The sequence below is a fragment of the Equus asinus genome, chromosome 2, assembly GCF_041296235.1.
Source record: "Equus asinus isolate D_3611 breed Donkey chromosome 2, EquAss-T2T_v2, whole genome shotgun sequence".
Classification (NCBI taxonomy): Eukaryota; Metazoa; Chordata; class Mammalia; order Perissodactyla; family Equidae; genus Equus; species Equus asinus.
In genome coordinates, this window is record NC_091791.1 from 100,772,100 (window position 1) to 100,796,577 (window position 24,478).

General features: G+C 37.2%; 1 protein-coding gene across 5 annotated transcripts in view; it reads right to left on the minus strand.

The window, feature by feature from the left end:
* The window catches only part of FANCI (FA complementation group I), an 89,227-nt gene that overhangs the window by 54,732 nt on the left and 10,017 nt on the right, over window positions 1-24,478 (minus strand). For 4 of the 5 annotated variants that reach the window (XM_070495452.1, XM_014842559.3, XM_070495459.1 and 1 more), the window contains exons 3-10: window positions 21,195-21,267; window positions 12,260-12,390; window positions 11,666-11,822; window positions 11,529-11,586; window positions 7,986-8,027; window positions 7,527-7,650; window positions 6,988-7,073; window positions 5,242-5,368 (exon numbers count right to left, since the gene is read on the minus strand). In XM_070495452.1, coding sequence (XP_070351553.1) covers window positions 5,242-5,368; window positions 6,988-7,073; window positions 7,527-7,650; window positions 7,986-8,027; window positions 11,529-11,586; window positions 11,666-11,822; window positions 12,260-12,390; window positions 21,195-21,267 — 798 coding nt within the window. Of the gene's footprint in view, window positions 1-5,241; window positions 5,369-6,987; window positions 7,074-7,526; window positions 7,651-7,985; window positions 8,028-11,528; window positions 11,587-11,665; window positions 11,823-12,259; window positions 12,391-21,194; window positions 21,268-24,478 lie in introns of those variants that run through there. The other variant, XM_070495469.1, reaches the window with a different exon arrangement.

The following is a 24,478-nucleotide window of genomic DNA, read 5'->3' on the forward strand; positions in this document are numbered from 1 at the left end:
GGGACTCTCCACCAAGAAGACATAACACTTATAAATATATACGCACCCAACACAGGAGCACCAAAATTTGTAAAGCAACTCTTAATAGAACTAAAAGAAGACATCAACAACAATACAATAATAGTAGGGGACCTCAACACACCATTAACACCAATGGACAGAACATCCAGACAGAAAATCAACAAGGAAATAATAGAATTAAATGAAAAATTAGACCAGATGGACTTAATAGATATATATAGAACACTTCATCCAAAAACAGCAGGTTACACATTCTTCTCAAGTGCACATGGAACATTCTCAAGGATTGACCATATTTTGGGAACCAAAGCAAACATCAATAAATACAAGAGAGTTGAAATAATATCAAGCATCTTTTCTGATCATAACGCTATTAAACTAGAAATCAACTACAAGAAAAAAGCAGAGAAAGGTGCAAAAATGTGGAGACTAAACAACACGCTTCTCAACAAACAATGGATCATTGAAGAAATTAAAGAAGAAATCAAATTTTATCTGGAGACTAATGAAAATGAGAACACGACATACCAAATCATTTGGGATGCAGCAAAAGCAGTCCTAAGAGGGAAATTCATCGCAATACAGGCTCACCTCACTAAACAAGAAAAAGCTCACAAAAGCAACCTCAAACGACACCTAACAGAACTAGAAAAAGAAGAACAAACAAAGCCCAGGGTCAGTAGAAGGAGGGAAATAATAAAAATAAGAGCAGAAATAAACGATATTGAAACAAAAAAGACAATAGAAAGGATCAATGAAACAAAGAGTTGGTTCTTCGAAAGAATTAACAAAATTGACAAACCCCTACCCAGACTCACCAAGAAAAGAAGAGAGAAATCGCAAATTAATAAAATTAGGAATGACAGAGGAGAAATCACAACAGATACCAATGAAATACAAGACATCATAAGAGAATACTATGAAAAACTATATGCCAACAAATTGAACAACCTGGAAGAAATGGACAAATTCCTAGACTCCTACAATCTCCCCAAACTGAATCAGGAAGAAATGGAGAATCTGAATAGGCCAATCACAAGTAAGGAAATAGAAACGGTAATCAAAAACCTCCCCAAAAATAAGAGTCCAGGACCAGACGGCTTCTCTGGAGAATTCTACCAAACATTCAAAGAAGACTTAATACCTATTCTCCTCAAACTGTTCCAGAAAATTGAGAAAGATGGAGAACTCCCTAACACATTCTATGAAGCCAACATCACCCTGATCCCCAAACCTGACAAGGACAACACAAAGAAGGAGAACTACAGGCTGATATCACTGATGAACATAGATGCAAAAATCCTCAACAAAATTTTGGCAAACAGATTACAGCAATACATCAAAAAGATTATACACCATGATCAAGTGGGATTTATACCAGGGACACAGGGATGGTTCAACATCCTCAAGTCAATCAACGTGATACACTACATCAACAAAATGAAAAACAAAAACCACATGATCATCTCAATAGATGCAGAGAAAGCATTCGACAAGATCCAACACCCATTTATGATAAAAACCCTCAGTAAAATGGGTATAGAAGGAAAGTACCTCAACATAATAAAGGCTATATATGATAGGCCCACAGCCAACATCATACTCAATGGACAAAAACTGAAAGCCATCCCTCTGAGGACAGGAACAAGATAAGGGTGCCCACTTTCACCACTCCTATTCAACATAGTACTGGAGGTGCTGGCCAGAGCAATTCGGCAGGAAAAAGAAATAAAAGGAATCCAAATAGGTAACGAAGAAGTAAAACTCTCGTTGTTTGCAGACGACATGATCTTATATATAGAAAGCCCCAAAGAATCCACAGAAAAACTATTAGAAATAATCAACAACTACAGCAAAGTAGCAGGGTATAAAATTAATGTGTATAAATCAGTTGCATTTCTATACACTAACAATGAACTAACAGAAAAAGAACTCAAGAACTCAATCCCATTCACAATCACAACGAAAAGAATAAAATACCTTGGGATAAACTTAACCAAGGAAGTGAAGGATCTATACAATGAAAACTACAAGACTTTCTTGAAAGAAATTGATGATGACATAAAGAGATGGAAAGACATTCCTTGCACATGGATTGGAAGAATAAACATAGTTAAAATGTCCATACTACCTAAAGCAATATACAGATTCAGTGCTATCCCAATCAGAATCCCAAGAACATTCTTCACAGATATTGAACAAACAATCCTAAAATTCATATGGGGCAACAAAAGACCACGAATTGCTAAAGCAATCCTGAGCAAGAAAAACAAAGCCGGCGGAATCACAATCCCCGATTTCAAAACATACTACAAAGCTACAGTGATCAAAACAGCATGGTACTGGTACAAAAACAGGTCCACAGATCAATGGAACAGAATTGAAAGCCCAGAGATAAAACCACACATCTATGGACAGCTAATCTTCGACAAAGGAGCAGAGGGCCTACAATGGAGAAAAGAAAGTCTCTTCAACAAATGGTGCTGGGAAAACTGGACAGCCACATGCAAAAGATTGAAAATTGACCATTCTTTTTCACCACACACCAAAATAAACTCAAAATGGATCAAAGACCTAAAGATTAGGCCTGAGACAATAAGTCTTTTGGAAGAGAATATAGGCAGTACACTCTTTGACATCAGTTTCAAAAGAATCTTTTCGGACACTGTAACTCCTCAGTTGAGGGAAACAATAGAAAGAATAAACAAATGGGACTTCATCAGACTAAAGAGCTTCTTCAAGGCAAGGGAAAACAGGATTGAAACAAAAAAACAGCTCACTAATTGGGAAAAAATATTCACAAGCCACTTATCCGACAAAGGGTTAATCTCCATAATATACAAAGAACTCACACTGCTTAACAACAAAAAAACAAACAACCCGATCAAAAAATGGGCAGGGGACATGAACAGACATTTCTCAAAAGAAGATATGAATATGGCCAATAGACACATGAAAAGATGTTCATCATCGTTAATCATCAGGGAAATGCAAATCAAAACTACACTAAGATATCACCTTACACCCGTTAGATTGGCAAAAACATCCAAAACCAAGAGTGACAAATGTTGGAGAGGTTGTGGAGAAACAGGAACCCTCATACACTGTTGGTGGGAATGCAAACTGGTACAGCCACTATGGAAAACAGTATGGAGATTTCTCAAAAAGTTAAAAATAGAAATACCCTATGACCCATTACTGGGTATCTATCCTAAGAACCTGATATCAGAAATCTCAAGAGTCCGTTGCACCCCTATGTTCATCGCAGCATTATTTACAATAGCCAAGACATGGAACCAGCCTACATGCCCAGAAACTGATGATTGGATAAAGAAGATGTGGTATATATACACAATGGAATACTACTCAGCCATAAAAAAAGACAAAATTGGCCCATTCACAACAACGTGGATGGACCTCGAGGGTATTATGTTAAGCGAAATAAGCCAGTCACAGAAAGACGAATTCTATATGACTCCACTCATAGGTGGAAATTAGTATATTGATAAGGAGATCTGATCGGTGGTTACCAGGGAAAAGGGGGGGTGGGGGGAGGGCACAGAGGGGGAAGTGGTGTACCCACAACATGACTAAGAAAAATGTACAACTGAAATCTCACAAGGTTGTAATCTATCATAACATTAATAAAAAAAAAAAAAAGGTTCATGGGTGCATAACGATATTCAAAAAAATAGGGGGAGGGGAGGCTCTTTTTAGCCAGCTAATAATGTAGTAGGAATGATAGAATTAAAAATTTCTAATTTTAGTTCTACCATTTTGCAACTCTCAGTATAATTACTGATTTAGATCAAGAATCATCAGATGGGAAAACCAAAACCACTGTGTGAAAGGTTGCTGAGGAAAAAGATTTTCACATGATCTCAAATTATGATCCCATGAATTATTTTCTAATTACAAGAGGAAACCTATATTCTTGCAAATAAAGACAACTGACAATCATTGTCTTAACCAAATGATTTAGCATCAACAGTAGTAGGATAGCCAGATACTATGAGCCTTCTGATGTAATGCAATAGAACAACGGTTGGCAAACTATAGCCTGTGGGCCAAATTCAGCCCACTGTCTATTTTTAAACAGCCTATGAGCTAAGACTGGTTTTAACATTTTTAAATTGTTGGGGGGAAAAAAATCAAAGGAAGAATAATATTTCATGCCACATGAAAATTCAATAAAATCCAAATTTCAGCGTCCATATAGTGTCATCAGTTCACAGCCACACTTAGTCATTTATTGTCTCTGGCTGCCTTCTTGCTACAAGGGAAGAGCAGAGCAGCAGTGAGAGACCATGTGGCCTGCAAAGCCTAAAATAGTATCCGGCCCTTTACAGAAAATTTGCTGACCCCTACAAGAGAAAGTACACATCACTTACCAAGTATTCTTGCCAAAAATGTTTAACTTGAATCTAATCACGAGGAAACAACCAAATAAATCCAACAATGTGAGACACAAGACAACTGGGTTGGATGCTTCAAAAAGTTCAACTAAAAGATACTAATCCTTACTCTTAGGAGACGCACGCGGATGTATTCAGGCATTGAAGTGTCATAATTTCTACTTTTAAATGGTTCAGAAAAAAAGAACGTACATGAGAGAAGGTGAGATAAGGTCAACATGGCAAAGTATGTAATAAATGGTGAAATCTAGGTGAAGGGTATACAGGCATTCATCATGCTATAGTGTTTCAACTTTTCTGTGGGTTAAAATTTTCAAAATAAAATGTTGGAGGAAAAAATAAGTCCTTTATATACAACTTTTCTTTAAAAGAGTTAAAAATACTTCTAATTTTACTTCACAAATATTTAATGATGAATGATACAGCTTCACAAAACCCCATAATATACTAATAGAAATAGGCAATATCCCCAATCCATAAATGGCATAACAGAAGTCAAGGTTTAAGCTCACAAAAGATAATGATGGAGTTAAGAGAAAATTTTGAGTTTCCTGCTGAACAGTCATCTTTTTTTTTCTTCTTAAACATTTAGAACAATTAAGGTATGGTTTTAAAATGGAACCTGCTTATGACTGTAGTGACATCATATATTTTCCACTTTAAATGTAAAAAGAGATCCTCTGGACCCAAGGTCCTTCTACAATATTTCTATTTGTTTCTTGTCATTAACTGCCATAAAAGAGGCTTGACTCAAACATCCCTCCTTCATAAAGAGATCCCGATCACCTTAACAGTTTGATGCTACCTTTAAGTGCTTCAGGAGTTCTCTGCCTAGTTCACAGTCCAATTTGATGGCAAACACAATGTGTAGAATAATGGTGCCTTCCACGTGACGAAGTTCACCTGATGGCACAGTAACAAGATCCAACAGCCTATAAGATTCAACAGAATGGTATGAGCTATAGTTTGAGCAAGAGAACAGTGCAGAAGCTCAGATAAACAAGTAGACAACTCAAGCTGAACTCATATGTTCACTGGAGGCAGGCAGTTAAGTACGAATTCTGCTGCCTCATTTTCTGCTCCTTTTTACAACAAAACTTTCTCAAAGAATTGTCTATTATCATTATTTTCACTTCTTTACCTCTTCCAAGTTAAACACAGTTCAGTTAGGCTTCTTCCTTACCCTACTCTTCCGCCCAATGCTTTTCGACTATTCTTGCAAGGGTTACAAATGACCTCTATGTTGCCAAAACCAATAATCAAGTCCCATCTTAACACCTCAGTAGATTTGACACAGTTGACCACTTTTTCTTGAAAACACTTTCTTCTCCTAGCTTCTGGGGCATTGTCACTGGCCTCTTCTCAACTTTTTGTGCTGACATCCTCCCGTTAAGTGGTGGAATGCGTGAGTTCAGTCTTCGGTTTCTTTTTTCTTCTCTTCACGATTTCCCTAGGTGACTCCATGCAGTCCCGTGGCTTTAGTTCCTTCCATACTATATCTCCAGTCCTGACCTTTCCCTCTAACTCCAGACTGCCTGCTCAACACCTCCATATGGGATGCTAATATACATCTCCAACTTAACATAGCCAAACTGAGTTTATTTTCCCCTAAACCTGCTTCTCTGTCAGTATTTCCTAACTCAGTATATGAGACTACCTTACAATCAATTGCTCGAGCCAAGTAACTAAGAGTTATTCTAGATTACATGCCATAGGCTGCAACAGGATTAATGACATGAACTCTGCAGCCAAACTGCCTGGATTCGAATCCTAGCTCCACCACTTCATGGCTATAGAACCTCAGGAAATTCCTTAATTTCTCTGTGCCTCAGTTTCTGCACCCATAAAATAGAGGCAAAATAGGGTTGTTGTGAGGTCTAAAGCGCTCACAACAGCACCTGGCACAGAGTAAGCACTTTACAAATATTTGCTTTAAAGAAATCCTCTTTTTCAGACACGCCGTGCTGTGTCCTGCCTCTGTAGTAACTGTTCCACTAACTGAGATTGTTCTTTTCCCTGATCTACATATTGTGGCTCTTCTCCTTCAGGTTTCAGGTAACAGAGCACCTTCTCAGAGAGGTCTTCCCTGACCACCCAGTCTAAAGTAGCTGTGCTGTCACTGTCACATCACTCATTTGAATTATCCACATAGCACTTTCCACTCTAATACTTTTCTTGTTATTTGTTTATTTTCTGTTCTCTTCTCACTAAAATTTAAGCTCCATAAGAGCAGGGATCTTGTCTGCTGGTTCATCACTGTAGTCTCAGGGCCAAATAGTTCCTGGCAGAGTAGACACTTAATAAATAGCCTTTAAATTTGCAACTTACAGAACAATTATTGCTATTTTCCTGGAAAGGTGCAAATGAAAGAGTTGAAGAGGTTGAATCATTCTTTTAACTTTATTACGGAGCAGCTAGGAGAGAATCAGAGAAGCTCTGTGCTGAGGTGAAGGTAGGGACTGAAAGGTTAAATAACAATGAAGTAACTAAAATACACAATAAGATGATGAATTTGTAAAAAACAATCTTATTTCTCTACTATATTACTCACTCATCACCACTCTGCTCCTCATTGTGCTGCTTATCCAGCTCACTGAAGAAAGTTATGATTCCTTCCAAAACCTTCTTTCTGCTTCCCTGGAAACATATACAATAGGTAAGGGCTCCCCATAAAAGATACAATCACCAAGTTGAACTTAAAAGTACTTTTCAACTTAAAGGATTCTCCAGTATAAATTTAAATAGATAAACAAATTACAACCTTGAGTCACACTAAGAATTTATAGAACACTTTCATGTTGAAATTGGGTTTGAAATACATCTTAGCGTCAGATTTAAGGGACCTACAGTCCACCCTTTCTGAGATCTTTATCCCTTTTACTACTATACACACACACACAAATGTGGTAGTACAAGAGATAATGTATGTTTTCCTTGGCTGAGGAGCATGACCTTTTTACTGGATCAAATCATCATACGTGAAATGAAAGCATCTCTGCCCTAGTAGGTAAACAAAGAGTATGAATAACCTGAATGGCCCTAACTGGTCATTCCACTGGAGTTTAAAATAAAACAACTTTTTATTTCTACCTTTGAGGAGAGGACCAGAAGCTGATAGACCAAAGGTGGTATTTCTTGAAGATTCAACTTGGAGAACATCCTCAACACTTTTTCCATCACAAATTCCATCTCTTCTGCAGTCAGAGGGACATCCCTGTGGATCAAAGATTCTAAAGGCCAGAGTCTAAAAGCTATGGCCTACTTTGGGAGATATTATAATATTATAACTGTCCCTTTTGATTTTTCTCTAGCGGAGAACCTTAAAGAGGACCAATAACCCTACCTAAATAAAGTCAGTTGGAAAAAAATGATAAAGTTATACTTTAAATAAGAAATTAAAGCAAAAAAGGGGGTAGGATGCTATAACAGAAAACAGAGGTACCAAGACTCTTACTCAGAGGAGTGGTATTTGAGCTTGATACATTTCAACTTACAGCAGCTAAGTTCACAAAGCAAGAGAAGAAGAGAAAAGGGAACGATGATGCTTACCTGAACATGGAGGTGAGCTGGATTACATATTGTTGATTCCATCTGGTTAAAGAAAGTGACAAAGAATATGAAAGTTGATCTCATTTTAACTTATTTACATATTAATTGTAAAATTAGTTAGGAATAAAAAAACAAGGCCACTTCAAGTTTGATTTGGTACCACTGGGAAACAAGATCAAAGAAATGAGATTTAAAAGAATAAAATGACAGCTTTTAACCTATCAGATGGCAAAATCAAAGTCTGACAATATTCAGTGCTGGTGAGATTATGAGAAATAAAACACTCTTCATATACTGCTTTAAGGGGTGTACACTGATATAATCCTTCTGAGAAGACAAGTTGGCAAGACTTACCAACTTTAAAAATACACATTACCACAGACCCACCCAACATACTATTAGAAATATACCCCTTGTACATGCTTATAAAAGGTCACCCAGATATACAAGGATGTTCATGGCAACACTCTTCTTTTTTATTGTGGTAATACTGGTTTACAACATTATATAAATTTCAGGTATACATCATTTCTATTTCTGTGTAAATCACATCATGTTCACCACTCAAAGACTAATTACAATCCATCACCATATACATGTGCCTAATCATGCCTTTCACCCTTCTGCCTCCTGCTTCCCCTCTGGGAACCACTAATCCAATCTCTGTCTCTATGTGTTTGTTTGTTGTTGTTTTAATTTTCTATTTATGAATAAGATCATACAGTATTTGACTTTCTCCCTCTGATTTACTTCGCTTAGCATAATATCCTTAAGGTCCATCCACGTGGTCAGAAATGGCAAGATTTCCTCTTCTTTATGGCTGAGTAGTATCCCACTGTGCATATATGTACATCTTCTTTATCTATTTGTCCCTTGATGGTCACCCAGGTTGCTTCCAAGCCTTGGCTATTGTGAATAATGCTGCAGTGAACACAGGGGTGCATGTATCTTTATGCCTTCATCTTTTCATGTTCTTTGGATAAATACCCAGCAGTGGAATAGCTGGATCATATGGTAGTTCTAGTCTTAATTTTTTGAGGAATCTCCACACTGTTTTCCATGGTGGCTATACCAGTTTGCACCCCCACCAGCAGTGTACAAGGGTTCCCTTCTCTCTACATTCTCTCCAACACTTGTTATTTCCTGTCTTGTTAATTATAGTCATCCTGACGGGAGTGAGGTGATAGCTCATTGTGGTTTTGATTTGCATTTCCCTGACAATTAATGATGTTGAACATCTTTTCATGTGCCTGTTGGCCATCTGTATATCTTCTTTGGAGAAATCTCTGTTCAGATCTTTTGCCCATTTTTCAATTGGGTTGTTAGTTTTCTCGTTGTTGAGATGAGTTCTTTGTATATTTTGGATATTAACCCCTTATCTGATATATGGTTTGCAAATATCTTCTTCCAAATGTTAGGTCATCTTCGCTTTGTTGATGGTTTCCTTTGCTGTACAGAGGCTTTTTAGTTTGATGTAGTCCCATTTGTTTATTTTTTTCCATTGTTTCCCTTACCTGGTCAGACATGTTACTTGAAAATATGCTGCTAAGACCTATGTTGAAGAGCATACTGCCTATGTTTTCTTCTAAAAGTGTCACGGTTTCAGATCTTACATTCAAGTCTTTAATCCATTTTGAGTTAATTTTTGTGTATGGTGTAAGATAATGGTCTACTTTCATTCTTTTGCACATGTTGTCCAGTTTTCCCAACACCATTTATTGAAGAGACTTTCCTTTCTCCACTGTATGTTCTTGGCTCCTTTGTTGAAGATTAACTGTCTGCAGATGTATGGGTTTACTTCTGGGCTTTCAATTCTGTTCCATTGATCTGTGTGTCTGTTTCTGTGCCAGTACTATGCTGTTTTGGTTACTACAGGTTTGTAGTATATTTGGAAATCAGGGAGTGCGATACCTCCAGCCTTGTTCTTTTTTCTCAGGATTCCTTCAGCTATTTTGCTGTTCCATGTAAATTTTAGGATTCTTTGTTCTATTTCTGCGAAAAACGTCATTGGAACTTTGATAGGGATTGCACTCACTCTGTAGATGCAATACTTTTTTTTTGAGGAAGATTAGCCCTGAGCTAACATCTGCTGCCAATCCTCCTCTTTTTGCTGAGGAAGACTGGGCCTGAGCTAACATGCATGCCCACCTTCCTCTACTTTATATGTGGGATGCCTCCCAAGCATGGCTTGCCAAGCGATGCCATGTCCACATCCAGGATCCGAACCGGTGAACCCCAGGCCGCTGAAGTGGAACATGCACACTTAACCGCTGTGACACTGGGCCAGCCCCCACAACACTTTTTATAACAGCAAAAGACCAAATAACCAAGTATTATTTATTGGAAAAAAAAATCTATCATTTGAAGATTAGCCAAATAATCTAACAGACTACTATCGAACTATCAAAAAGAATGACAGTTGTATATGCTGACATGAACAGATGTGTTCAATGAAAAATGCAAATGTTACAATGTATTGAATAAACTCTTGTGTAATTAAAAACAAATAAATGGATAAATACAAGTGTGCTGATACATGCCTAAAACTATTTATGTAAGAGATCTTATGTAAAGAACCATAAAAGCAGTAATCTCTGCCTTAGATAACCTTGGGTATTCCCTTCCGGTTCTTCTTAATATACCCAAGTGTAATAATAGTATTACATAACTTAATATTCTCTTTATTTCACTGACTATAGAGTAAGAATTTTCATCTTTGATGTACATCTTTATATATTTCATTTTTAATGGGTATCAATTTCATGGAGTGGTCCTACCTTAACTTACATAGCTTACATACCATAATCTACATGTGTTTATTACTGTATGCTTAAGTTGGTCACAAGTTTCTATGTTGAACATGTTCATGTATGAGGATTTTCTTATATGTTAGAGTCTTTCCTCAGAGTAGATTCCCATATTTCTGGTTTAAAGACACAAACGTCACTTATATATCCCACTCTCTCAAAAAAATAGAAACGATATAGCAGCAGGGTGGCTTCTCAACCTTAAGGACCTTGAGACTCTAAGTAACGTTAGAGGACTAAATTGCTGTGTTAAAATAGACAGTCATGGACCTCGAGGGTATTATGTTAAGCGAAATAAGCCAGTCAGAGAAAGACAACTCTATATGACTCCACTCATAGGTGGAATTTAGTATATTGATAAGGAGATCTGATCGGTGGTTACCAGGGAAAAGGGGGGGTGGGGGGAGGGCACAGAGGGGGAAGTGGTGTACCCACAACATGACTAACAAAAACGTACAACTGAAATCTCACAAGGTTGTAATCTATCATAACATTAATAAAAAAAAAAAAAAATACACAGTCATGTAAATAGAAACTATATGTATAGTCCTAGAAAATATGGTAAATAATCTCTCTCAGTAATTCATTACAGACTAAATGGTTTTATAGTGGTACAGTATAAACAAAAAAATGGACTAAAAACTTCAGTAATATAAACTCCTAAGGTAAATGGTAACTCTCTTTTTGGCCACTTGTAGTCCTGAGAAAGTTCTACACGTTAATGAGAAAGACTCACCTGCCAGAACAGAGGGCATTAATCAACTGCTTCTTACATTCTTCCCCATTTAGTTCACCTAGAAATGCAAAATACACTGAGAAATAAATGTGATTAAGTGAACAGAGAAAAAGCCACTAGAATCAGAAGGAAATTACCTTTTCCATAAGCCAGATTTTCCTTTTTGGTAGCAAGGGCAGTGAGAATGATGGGTAGTAACTCCAAAGATTTTCCATTCATTAGGCTGCCTTCTTTGATAGCACCAACAAACTCATTGGCTAATTCAACCAATAATGGTCCCGGGAAATTGTGAGCCTAGAAGTTTACGGGATAAAGAAAATGTTAAGCAGATATCTGAATATTTGATATCTCTTCCCAAGAAATAGTCTTCTGCTGAGTTAACAGAGTTGACATTGAAACCCAGAACTGGTCCTACAAGGGATTCAGGGAATCATTCTGCTCTGATATGAACTTATAATGGTAAAGGGTTTCAAAGTCAGAATCCTCTGCCAGGTCCCTAACGTTTTCAGATATGCCAACTCTTCAAAGAGAAACATGTCCATGATACCAGAAGTGTAAACATCTAGGTGGTTTATGGCCCATCCAGCAACTATTTTGTTTTTTAATAATAGTTCTTATTTATAAATAGGAACTATGCTAGGTTTGGCACATTTAAGTTTTCCCTCCCTCAACAAATTACAAACTCCTTAAAATCCACCCAAAACCAAAACAGTTTCTGTTTTCTGTCTTACCTCCAGCATTAGTAATCCTATGATCTCAGATGCTACTTCTTTGTGCAAATCCCCTGATTCCACCAACTGGATACAACAAGTGTATATCTTAAGTCTCCTAAGAGCTCCAGCTTCCACAGAGCAGGGCGAACCTTATTGTTTTAACAAGTGGTACAGAAACAAAGAAAGAAATAAGGAAGAAGTCTTACAAAGTTGAAGGGCAAATAAAAACAAAGAGCTTTGTAGTTTAATATATAAATAGAATTATCAAATTGCTGATTACTATGGTGTTTAGAACAGGAATATTTAGGAGCTCTGAAAAAGTATTTAATTTAGGCTGGTGACTGAAATGTCATCTTTTCTTCTTCCACCTATATCATTAACTTTTATAATAATTTCAAACTGCAGAAGGAGGAATACCTTGTAATACATCTTATCGCCTTTTCTGGATTCTGAAACCCAAATTAAATGTCTTTAACATACTTCAGCTCAAAACTTCATCACTGAGTGACGTCAACAGAAATGGCAGAGTAAAAAAGACCTTGTAAAATCCTCTCCTCCATAAAAGCAACAAGAACACACAAAAATAGTGAAAATCACCTTGTTTGGAACTCTGGAAATTAATCAAAGGCTTGCAACAATCCAGGGAGTGTTTAAGAAAAACAGTTGAATTTCAGTAAGAACAGTGAGCTTTGTGGCACTTTAACAGCTTTCATCGCATAGTCCCCCAACCCTGTAGTCTTTAAAACCAACAACCCCACAGTCATGGTGACAGCCAACAGTCTAGCAGCCTCTGGAGGGGACAGAATATGGTTGGAGCTCCTCTAAAGCCCAATTCCCAGATAACTGTCATTATTTGACCTGGCTGGCTGTTTCCTAGAAATTTTCACTAGCAAGCCTCGTCTTTATTTGACCTGAGAACTTGCCCATTGCAAACAGCCTTTTACCAGGTGCAGTTGTCTAAATCAGTTGCAACTGATCAATATTTTGGTTTCCCTGAGGCAGCAGTAACAGTTAGGAAAGCAACAAGCTGACCAAAAAACTTAAAAGGAAATCCTAGAGAAGACGTGCATAAGGAGCTTTGAAACATTCTGACACATTCCTGAGAATCTAGAAAGCCAGGCAGATACTCAGGGCTATGCACATGGACAGGGCTGTGGGTATGACCAGGCAAGACCCAAGAAAACCCTAAGCTCCCATCTCTTGCTGACCTTGAGGTTCTGCAAAAGCAGAAAGGCTAAGGAGAGATTATAAACTACTTCCTGAGCATTGAAGGTGTGCCCCTGACATGCATAGGGCCCCTCAGCAAAGGCTGGGAAGCTCCCTGGTTCCACGCATTTAAGGAAATCTTTGCCCAATCATTAGCTGACTGCAAAGTTAACCAAGCAGAGACTTCAGAGGCCACACACAACAGTGCCCATACATAACAAATAATACATTTTAGAAAATTAGTTCAGAAGAACCACTATAAAAACAAAAGGAACACCAGAACAGCAACAACAGATCTAGGGGAGGAGAATGGTATCTGATTTCCAGAGTTCCCACAAAATATCATTTAAAATGATCATTTTTCAACAACAAAAAACCCCATAAGACATTCAGGGAAACAAGAGTATGGTCCATACACAGGAAAAAAGGAATCAATAGAAACTGTCTCTGCAAAGAGCCCAAATGTTAAATTAACTAGACAAGGATTTTAAATCACCTATTTTAAATATGACCAAAGAACACAAGGAAACCATGTCTAAAGAAATAAAGGAAAATATAAAATGGTCCCACTAATTAAACAGAAAATATCGAGAGAGACAGAAATCATAAAAAAGAACCAAACAGAAATTCTGGAATTAACAAATACAATAACTGAACTGAAAAAATACAAGAAAGGAGCTCAACAGGAGAACTGATCTGGTAGAAAAAAGAACCAGAGAACTTGGAGGTACGGCAATTGAGATTATCCAGTCTGAGAGACAGAAAGAAAAGAAAGAAAAATGAACAGAGCCTCAGAGACTTGTGGAATACCATCACGAGTACCAACACAGATATAATGAAAGTCCTAGAAAGAGAGAAAGGGGCAGAAAGAAGAAAGAACGACCAAAAACGTCACAATTTTAAGGAAGAACAGTAATCTACACATTCAAGAAGCTCAATGAACACCAAGTAGGATAAACCTAAGAGATCCACACCTAGACATACCATAGCCAACTGTCAAAATCAAAGACATCCTATCACAATAAAGACCATATGTGAAAACCCCACAGCTAGCATCATACTCAATGTTTAATGATTTAATGTTTAAAGATTTAAAGCTTTTCCATAAGGTCAGAAAAAATACAAAGATGCCCACGTTTGCCACTTCTATTCAACATAGTACTGGAAGTTCTAGAAAGAGTAATTATTGTATTTAGTGCCACTGAACTGTATACGTAAAAAAAAGTCAAAGACAAAGAGAAAATCTTGAAAGCTACAAGAAGGAAGTAACTCATCTGGTAAAAGGACAGTTGATAAGATTAACAACTGACTTCTCATCAGAAACTACTGATGGGCAGAAGAAAAGGGGATAACAGTCAAAATGCTGAAGAAAGACTGTCAACCAAGAACTCTACAACCAGAAGAACTATCCTTCAAAAATGAAGGAGAAATTAAGACATTCCCAGATAAATAAAAAAGAATTTCCTACTAAAAGACCTGCCCTAAGGCTAAAGGAAGTCCTTCAAGGTGACATGAAAGGACACTATTCTGTAACTTGAATCCATATGAAACAGAGAGCATCAGTAAAGGTACCTACATAGGAAAATATAAAGGCAGTATAAACCTATTTTCTATTTATAATTATTTTTTTCCTATCTGATTTATAAGATACCTGCATAAAGCAATAATTATAAATCTGTGTTGATGGACATAAATGTGTAAAGATGTAATTTATATGACAATAATAGCACAAAGGAGGAGGAGAGTGAAGCTATATATAAGGGCAAAGTTTTGTAAACTGTTAAAACTAAGTTGGTATTAATCTAAATCAGATTGTTATAAATTAAGACATTAGTTGTAATACCTAGGGCAACCACTAAGACAGTAACTCAAAAATACAGTAAAAAAGATGACAAAGAAATTAAAATGGTACACTAGAAAATATTTATTTAACACATAACACACAAGGCAGTAACAGAGAAACAAAAAAGACATAAGACATAAAGAAAACCAATACCAAAATAGCAGATGTAAATCCTACCTTAACAGTAATTATAGTAAATGTAAAGGGATTAGATACTCCAATCAAAATGCAAAGGTTGGCAAAACAGAGATTTTTTTAAAGTTCAATTATATGCTATCAACCAGAGATACTCAGACTCAAAGACATAAATAGTTTGAAAGTTAAAGGATGGAAAAAGGTATACCATGTACAGTAACCAAAGAGAGCTGAAGTGGCTATACAAATATTAAAAAAAAATAGACTTTAAGACAAAAATTATTACTAGAGACAAAGCAGGACATTTTATAATGATAAAACAGTCAATCCATCATCAAGATATAACAATTATAAACTTATAAGCACCTAACAAAAGAGCTCCAAAATACAAGAAGCAAAAACTGACAGAAGTGAAGGGAGAAACAGACAATTCAACAATAATGGTTAGAGACTTCAATATCCTATTTTCAATAATGGATAGAACAATTGGACAGAAGATCAACAAGGAAATACACTTGAGCAACACACTAGAAAGAGCACTACACCCAACAACAGCAGACGCATTCTTCTCAAATGCACATGGAACATTTTCCAAGATAAACAATACATTGAGCCATAAAAAAATTCTCAATAAATTTAAAGGAGTTTAATCATACATTTATGTTCTGTGACCACAGTGGAATGAAATTAGAAATCCAGAACAGAAAGAAATCTGGAAAATTCACAAAATGTGGAAATTAACCCAATCTTAAATACCAACAGGTCAAAGAAGCAAGCACAGGGAAATTAGAAAATACCTTGAGATGAATGAAAACAAAAACGTGTAACAGTCCAAAAGTTATATCAGGATGTAGCTATAGCAGTGCTTAGAGGGAAATCTATAGTTGTAAATGCCTATACTAAAAAAGAAGAAAGGGGGCCGGCCCAGTGGTGTAGTGATTAAGCTTGCTTGCTCTGCTTCAGCAGGTTCAGATTCCAGGTGCAGACCTACCACCGCTCGTCAAGCCATGCTGTGGTAGCATGCCACAAAAAAACAGAGGAACATTGGCACAGATGTTAGCTCAGGAACAATCTTCCTCAAGCAAAAAAAAAAGAAGAAGAAAGATTAGATCTCCAATCAATAACCCAATCTTCCACCACAAAAGAAACAAGAAACTATAAAAAGAGCAAACTAAACCCAAAGCAAGCGAAAAGAAAAGTAAAATCAGACCCAAAGGAAATAGAGAGTAGAACAACAGCAGAGAAAAATCAAGGAAACCAAATCTTTATCCTTGAAAAGGTCTACAAAACTGAAAAATCTTCAGACTGACCAAGAAAAAAATAAGACTCAAATTACTAAAACCAGAAATAAAGAGAGGCATTACTACCAAACATATGGAAATAAAAACGATTATAAGTGAATACTATGAACAAGTGTATATCAATAAATTAGATAACTTATATGAAATGGATAAATTGCTAGACAGATCCAAACTACTGAAACTGACTCAGTTAACACCAATGCTTAACAAATGCTTCCAAAAGAACAGAATATGAGGGAACATTTCCCAACTCATTCTGAGGCCAGGAATATCCTCATACCAAAACGAGACAGACATCATAAGACAACTACAGATCAATATCCCTTGTGACTATAGATGCAAAAACCCTCAACAAAATACTAGCAAGCTGAATTCAGCAATATATAAAAAGGATTATAGACTATGACTAAGTGGGATTTAACCCAAGAGTACAAGATTGGTTCAATGTATGAAAATCAATGTAATATACCATATAAATAGAATAAAGGATAAAAAGCACATGATCATCTCAGTAGACACAGAAAAAGCATGTGAAAAATCCCATACCCTTTCATGATAAAAACACTCAATAAACTAGGAGTAGATGGGAACTTCCTTAACCTGATAAAGAACATCTATGAAAACCCACAGCTAATGTCATACTCAATGATAAAAAACTGAAAGATTTCCCTGTAAGATCAGAAACAAGACAAAGATGTCCACTCTCATCATGTTTATTCAACATTGTACTGGAGGTTCCAGCCAGGGTAATTAGGGAAGAAAAATAAATAAAAGGCATCCAGATAGAAAAGGAAGTAAAACTATCTCTATTCACAGATGACATCATCTTGTTTATAGAAAACAAGGAATCCACAAAAAAGAAATTATCAGAGTTAATAAACAAGTACAGAGAGTTTGCAGGATGAGATCAATATACAAAAGTCTAATGCATTTCTATATACTAGCAACAAACAGAAGATTAAATTAAAACAGTTCCATTTATACTAGCATCAAAAAGAATAAGATACTTAATAAATTTTATAAAAGTACAAGACTTGTACTATGAAAATTATAAGATATGAAAGAGGACTTAAGTAAATGGAAAGACATTCCATGTTCATTTAACAGAAGCCTTATATTAAGATAGCAATACTTTTCAAATTCATATATATATAGAGATTCAACACTATCCCTACCAAAACCTCAGCTTCCATTTTTGCAGAATTGACAAGCTGATTTTAACTTCATATGGAAACACAAGGGACCTAGAATATCCAAAATAATCCTGAAGAAAGAAAATCAAAGTTGTAGGACTCACACTTTCCAATTTTAAAACTTACTACAAAGCTATATAATCAAGATAGTGTAGTACTGACATAAGGAGAGACATATAGATCAAGGGAATAGAACTGTGAGTCCAGAAATAAACCCTCACACTTACAGGCAATTGACTTTCAATAAGGGTGCTACTGAAATGGGAAAGAGGAAGCTGGACTCCTACACCTCACAAAGTTAATACAAACATTAACCCCAAATGGATCAAAGATCTAAACGTAAAAGCTAAGGCTATAAAACTCTGAAAAGAAAATAAAGGTGTAAGTCTTTGTGACTTTCAATTAAGCAATGGTTTCTTAAATATAACACAAAAAGCACACGCTACAAAAAAACTAATTGGACATCAAAATTAAAAACTTTGTGCTTCAAAGGATACCATCAAAAAAGTGAAAAGAAAGACAACCCAGAATGGGAGAAAATTTCTACAAATCATATATCTAATAAGGGACGTGCATCTAAAATATATAGGTAACTATTACAACTCAACAATAAAAAGACAACCCCATTTTTAAAAGGGCAAAGGATCTGAATAGACATTTCTTCAAAGAAGATATACAAATGGCCAGTAAGCACATGAAAAGATGATTACCACCATTAGCCCTTAGGGAAATGCAAATCACAACCACAATGAGATACCACTTTACACTCACTAGGATAGCTAAAATGACAAAGACAGACAATAACAAGGGATGTGGAGAAATCAGCATCCTCAGTCAGTGCTGATGAGAATGTAAATTGGTGTAGCTAGTTTGGAAAGCAGTTTGGTGGCTCCTTAAAAAGTCAAACGTGCAGTTACCATAGGATCTAGCAATTCCACTCTTAGATGTTTATCAAGAGAAATGAAAATGTGTCTACACAAAAACTTGTACACAAATTTCATAGCAGCATTATTCATAATTGCCAAAAAGTGGAAACAACCTAAACGTCCATCAGCTCTTGAGTGGAAAAGTGTGATATATTCATACAATGGGATATTATTCTCCAATAAAAAGAAATAAAATATTGATACAGGCTACAACATGGATGAATCTTGGTAACCTTGTGGTAACTGAAGGAAGCTACTCACAAAGGACCATATATTTTATGATTCCATTTATATGAAATGTCCAGAATAGGCAAACCTATAGAAACAGAAAGTAGATGAGTGGTTTCTCAGTGCTGGGGTGGATCAGGGGTTTGAGGAAGTGACAGTTAAGGGGTGCAGAGTTTCTTTTAGGGGTAATAAAAATATTCTAAAATTAAAACAGGTGCACAGATCAACGGAACAGAATTGAAAGTCCAGAAATAAAACCACACATCTATGGACAGCTAATCTTCGACAAAGGAGCTGAGGGCCTACAATGGAGAAAAGAAACTCTCTTCAACAAATGGAGCTGGGAAAACTGGACAGCCATATGTAAAAGAATGAAAATTGACCATTCTTTTTCACCATTCACAAAAATAAACTCAAAATGGATCAAAGACCTAAAGATTAGGCCTGAAACAATAAGTCTTCTAGAAGAGAATATAGGCAGTACACTCTTTGACATCAGTTTCAAAAGAACCTTTTTGGACACCATAACTCCTCAGACGAGGGAAACAATAGAAAGAATAAACAAATGGGACTTCATCAGACTAAAGAGCTTCTTCAAGGCAAGGGAAAACAGGATTGAAACAAAAAAACAGCCCACTAATTGGGAAAAAATATTTACAAGTTATTTATCCGACAAAGGGTTAATCTCCATAATATATAAAGAACTCACACAGCTCAACAACAAAAAATCAAACAACCCGATCAAAAAATGGGCAGGGGACATGAACAGACATTTCTCCAAAGAAGACATACGGATGGCCAAGAGACACCTGAAAAGATGCTCATCATCACTAATCATCAGGGAAATGCAAATCAATTATATCTCAATTTTTTTAAATGTCATCATTAGCTAATTATTGGTCCTTTACACTATCAATTTGACAGGATTAAAACGATTAGGAAGTAGTTTCTACAAGTACTTGATAATTCATTCTACTTTTAAACTAGGCTTTCCAAATCTATGTTTTTAAATAAGGTCAGTTACAAAAGTGGGAGCCAGGATAATCTGTCCCAGGTTTCTGTCCAAGAAAGAAAGCACTTATTTCTTTCACTTACAAGTGTTTATAGGCAGCTGCTTCTGATCTTTCATTATTTCCTTTTCTCTGATATTTTTACAAAATGGTCAGTTAGCAAATTTCCATAAAGGTTGACTCAACCAATTTCTAAAGTTTTTTCATAAATAGGAAGATGTATTTTTGGACCTTAGCAGTGGAAATCCAATGTACTTAAGGGAGGGAGAAAAATAAACCAAGCTAAAATATCCTGCTAAGGGCTGGCCCGGTGGCACAGCAGTTAAGTGCGCACATTCTGCTTTGGCGGCCCGGGTTTGCTGGTCGGATCCCGGGTGCAGACACAGCATCGCTTGGCAAGCCATGCTGTAGTAGGCGTCCCACATGTAAAGCAGAGGAAGATGGGCACAGATGTTAGCTCAGGGCCAGTCTTCCTCAGCAAAAAGAGGAGGATTGGCAGCAGATGTTAGCTCAGGGTTAATCTTCCTCAAAAAAAATAAATAAAAAATAAAATATCTTTAAAAAATATATATATCCTGCTAAGATTCTAAATCCACTTTTAATTTTTGCCTTGTAGAATTTTATTCCACCATGATTTATAAAACTACTGTAACTCCACAATCTGCAACAATGTAGAACCCGCCCTGGTTCAAGATATGGAAACAAACATGCCAAGCTGGGAATTAAGAATCTTTCTACATGTCAGCTAAGAAATTCCATTTCATTAAACCCTAGAGCTTCCCAGGTTCTTGTTAAGCACAGATTAAGTACTAAACATTGTTGTTCTCTTCTCCAAAGTTTTAAAAGCACAAGTAAACCAAAGTGGATTTTATGAAGTGCATCCTTTACAGGCCCCAAAACCAGCAATACAATCTCAGGTAACCACTTCATCCCCCTTCAAAAAATTATTTAAGTCCCCAAGACAAGACCTTTGCTTTAGCTGATTCTGTGAAATCCCCAAAACACAGAAAGTCTCCGTGGGTTTCAAACAGCAATAAAAACAGCAATATGTGCCAAAAGTAAACAAATCTGCCAATGAGCCCAGGGAGCTAGAAGTGGCAATCATTATCACCTTTGAAGATGGCTCTCAGGAGTGCTCCAGCAGCTTTTCCTTTCACTGCCTGGTTCTGAAGGAGATTAGCCAGCTGCAATCAAAGAAAGAAAAGCTACAAGTCTCTGGCAACAATTTCTCTACTCTAGTGACCTAAACTCCCAATATGAAAAACACTCATCTGTCAGGTTCATATCCTTCAGACTCCAGGTACCACAAATAACATTTTTATTTACATTGAGCAGGGTAGATCGTAACATGATGCTAGGCTCTCAAGACTGAAATTTATTCACACATTGTCAACAAACATTTATTGAGTACTTAATCAGCACTAGGTATGGAGCTATGTTCTTGGGGATATACATTCATTCGATAAATACTTTCTGAGCACCTTTTTTTCCCAGGCAGTAGGGATACAAAGATGAACAATATGGGTACGATAATTTGACTCAGAGTTTACAGTAGAGCAGAGGGGAAAAGGTGACCAAAAAACATCCAGGAAAAAAAATTTGTAAAGGAAACAAAAGTCTAGATAGACAACAATTGAGGAAAGGGAGGCAACTTCAGCTAGAGTAGTCAGGGAAAGCTTCTCCGAGGTAGGGGACCTTTTCCCAAAGACCTGGAGGATGCGAAAGAGCTAGGGATGCACAGCGGGGAAGGAGGACATTCCAGAGAGAGGTATCATTATGTGCAAAGGCTCTAAGGAGGCAAAGAGCTTGGCATGTTTGAGGACCTGGCAAAAAACACCAATAAGGCTGGAAAGTAGTAAGGAAAAGAGTGGCACAGGAAGAGTTTGGGGAGCAAGAAGTAGATTGTGAAGACTCTTGTAGGCCACGGTAGGAAGTTTAGAGTCTACGTGCAAGAGAAGTTGCTAAAGAGAAAAGAGGAGAGCAATATGATATTTTTAAAAAAATCAGTCTTGCTCCTTATGTAGAGAATGGGTTGTGCGTGTGTGTGTCGGGGAGTGGGTGTTAGTGAAATAAGGATCTGTTAAGAGATTGCTACAGTGTACAAGTGAGAGATGACAGTGGCTGAGACCAAAGCAATAGCAATGGGGATGCTATGGGTTACAGTGTGTCCTCCCAAAATTCATGGTGAAGTTCTAATCCCCAGTACCCCAGAATGTGACCTTATTTGGAAATAGGGTTGTTGCAGATGTAATTAGTTAAGCTGAGGTCATTGGGGTGGGCCCTAATCCAATATGACTGATGTCCTTACAAAAAGGAGAAATGTGGACAGAGATGTACGCAGCAAGAATGCCATGTGAAGATGAAGGCAGAGATCAGGGTGATACAAGCCAAGGAATGCCAAAAATTGCCGGCAAACCACCACAAGCTAGGTGAGAGGCGTGGAATGGATTCTCACAGACCTCAAAAGGAACCAACACTGCCAACACCTTGATCTTGGACTTCTAGTCTCCAGAACTGTAAAAATAAATTTCTGTTGTTTAAACTACTCAATTTGTAGTACTTTAGAATGGCAGCCCTGGCAAACTAATACAGGAGATGAAGAAAAGTAGACTGAACATATATCTGAGAGCTCGAAACAATAGGACTTTGCTATGGTCTGAATGTTTACGTCCCCCCAAAATTCATGTTTGGAATCCTAATGCCCAATGTGATGGCATTAGGAGGGGGGCCTTTGGGAAGTGAATTAGGTCATAAGAGTGGAACTCCCATGAAAGGGATTACTGCTCTTATAAAAGAGATCCCACAAAGGTCCCACCATGTGAGGATACAACGTAAAGTCTGCCACCCAGAAGAGGGCCCTCACTTGACCATACTGGTACCCTCATTTTGGACTTCCAGCCTCCAGAACCTTGAGAAACAAATGTTTGTTGTTTATAAGCCACCCAGTCTGCCGTATTTTGTTACAGCAGCCTGAATGGACTAAGACAGACTTCCTCATGGTTAGAAGTTAAAAAGGGGTAGTGATGAAGGAAAATGAATCAAGGTGGACTCTTAAATTTCTGGCTTAAGCAATTAACTGGGTAGATGGTGGCACCATCCACTGACATGGTAAAAATCTGGGATTAGGCAAGCATCTAAATTACACAAAGGGCTTGTTAAAACGGATTGCCAGGCTCCACTTGCAGTTTCTGATTCAGCAGATCTAGCGTGGGGCTCAGAACTACTACTCTTAAGATATCCAAGTGGAGACACCAAATAGACAACTGGATATGCCAAAGTGGAGCTCAGAGAGAAAGAGTTCAATGGGAACATATGAGATCATGCAGGGAGAGAACAAGAGAAGAGAAACACCAACATTCAGGGATTAAAAAGAGAAGCAGCAGCCAGCAAAGGAGACTGAGAAGGTAAGGTTGACAATAATCCAGAGAGAGGAGTGTTGCAGAAGCCAAGACTAATAAAACAGTGAATTTGATCTCTTCCACAACAACATGTGTTTGGTCTTCTGACTGGAGTCCATCTCTCTTACTTCTTAAATATACAGTAAGGAAGCACCTGACTGCTCTGCCTGTAACTTCCAACAGAATACTTAGCCCTTGACATAACCCTTTGAGCAGTGGTTCTCAACCAGGGCCCCCCACAGGGTACACTGGGCAATGTCTGGAGATATTTTCAGTTGTCATTAACTGGAACGGCACTGTCATCTAATGGGTACAGGCCAGGGATGCTGATAAACATCCTATAATGTGCAGGACATCACCCCGCAACACAGAATTATCCAGTACAAAATGTGAATAGTGCCAAGGCTGAGAAACTCTGAATCTTCATGAAAACATTTTAGTTTCAACAAAAGGTAGCATAGCATAGGAGGGAAAAAAAAACTGGACCCAGAATCAGAAGACCTGGGTATGAATCCTAGCTATGCCACTTACTAACTATATAACCTCAGGCAAGTTATTTAATCTCTATTATGTGTGTCCATTTCCATACCTCAAAGGACCATTGTGAGGACTGAATTAGATGACAGGTAGAGGACCTTGCACAGGGCCTAACACATAGCAGGTGCCCAACAAATGTTAGCTCCGTTCTATTCCCTCTGATCTCTACTCCCCTGCTTCCTCCTCCCTCCACTTACGTGATCTTCAGTCTTCCTTTCTGACCTTATTCAGTCATGGTTTCTACTGCATTTTAAAACACAGAAGTAGACCAAGTAAGATTAAGTATCTCTGTTATTCTGGAAGACTTCAAAATTCTTCTTTTAATTGGTAGACTGGTACCAAGTTAATGGTACAGTCCAAACAGATTTTTTTTTAATAGAACATTCCTCATTTTGTGTTGTCTAATGTTTCCTCATGATTAGATTGAGTTTATACAATCTCAGCCAGAACACAGGTGATA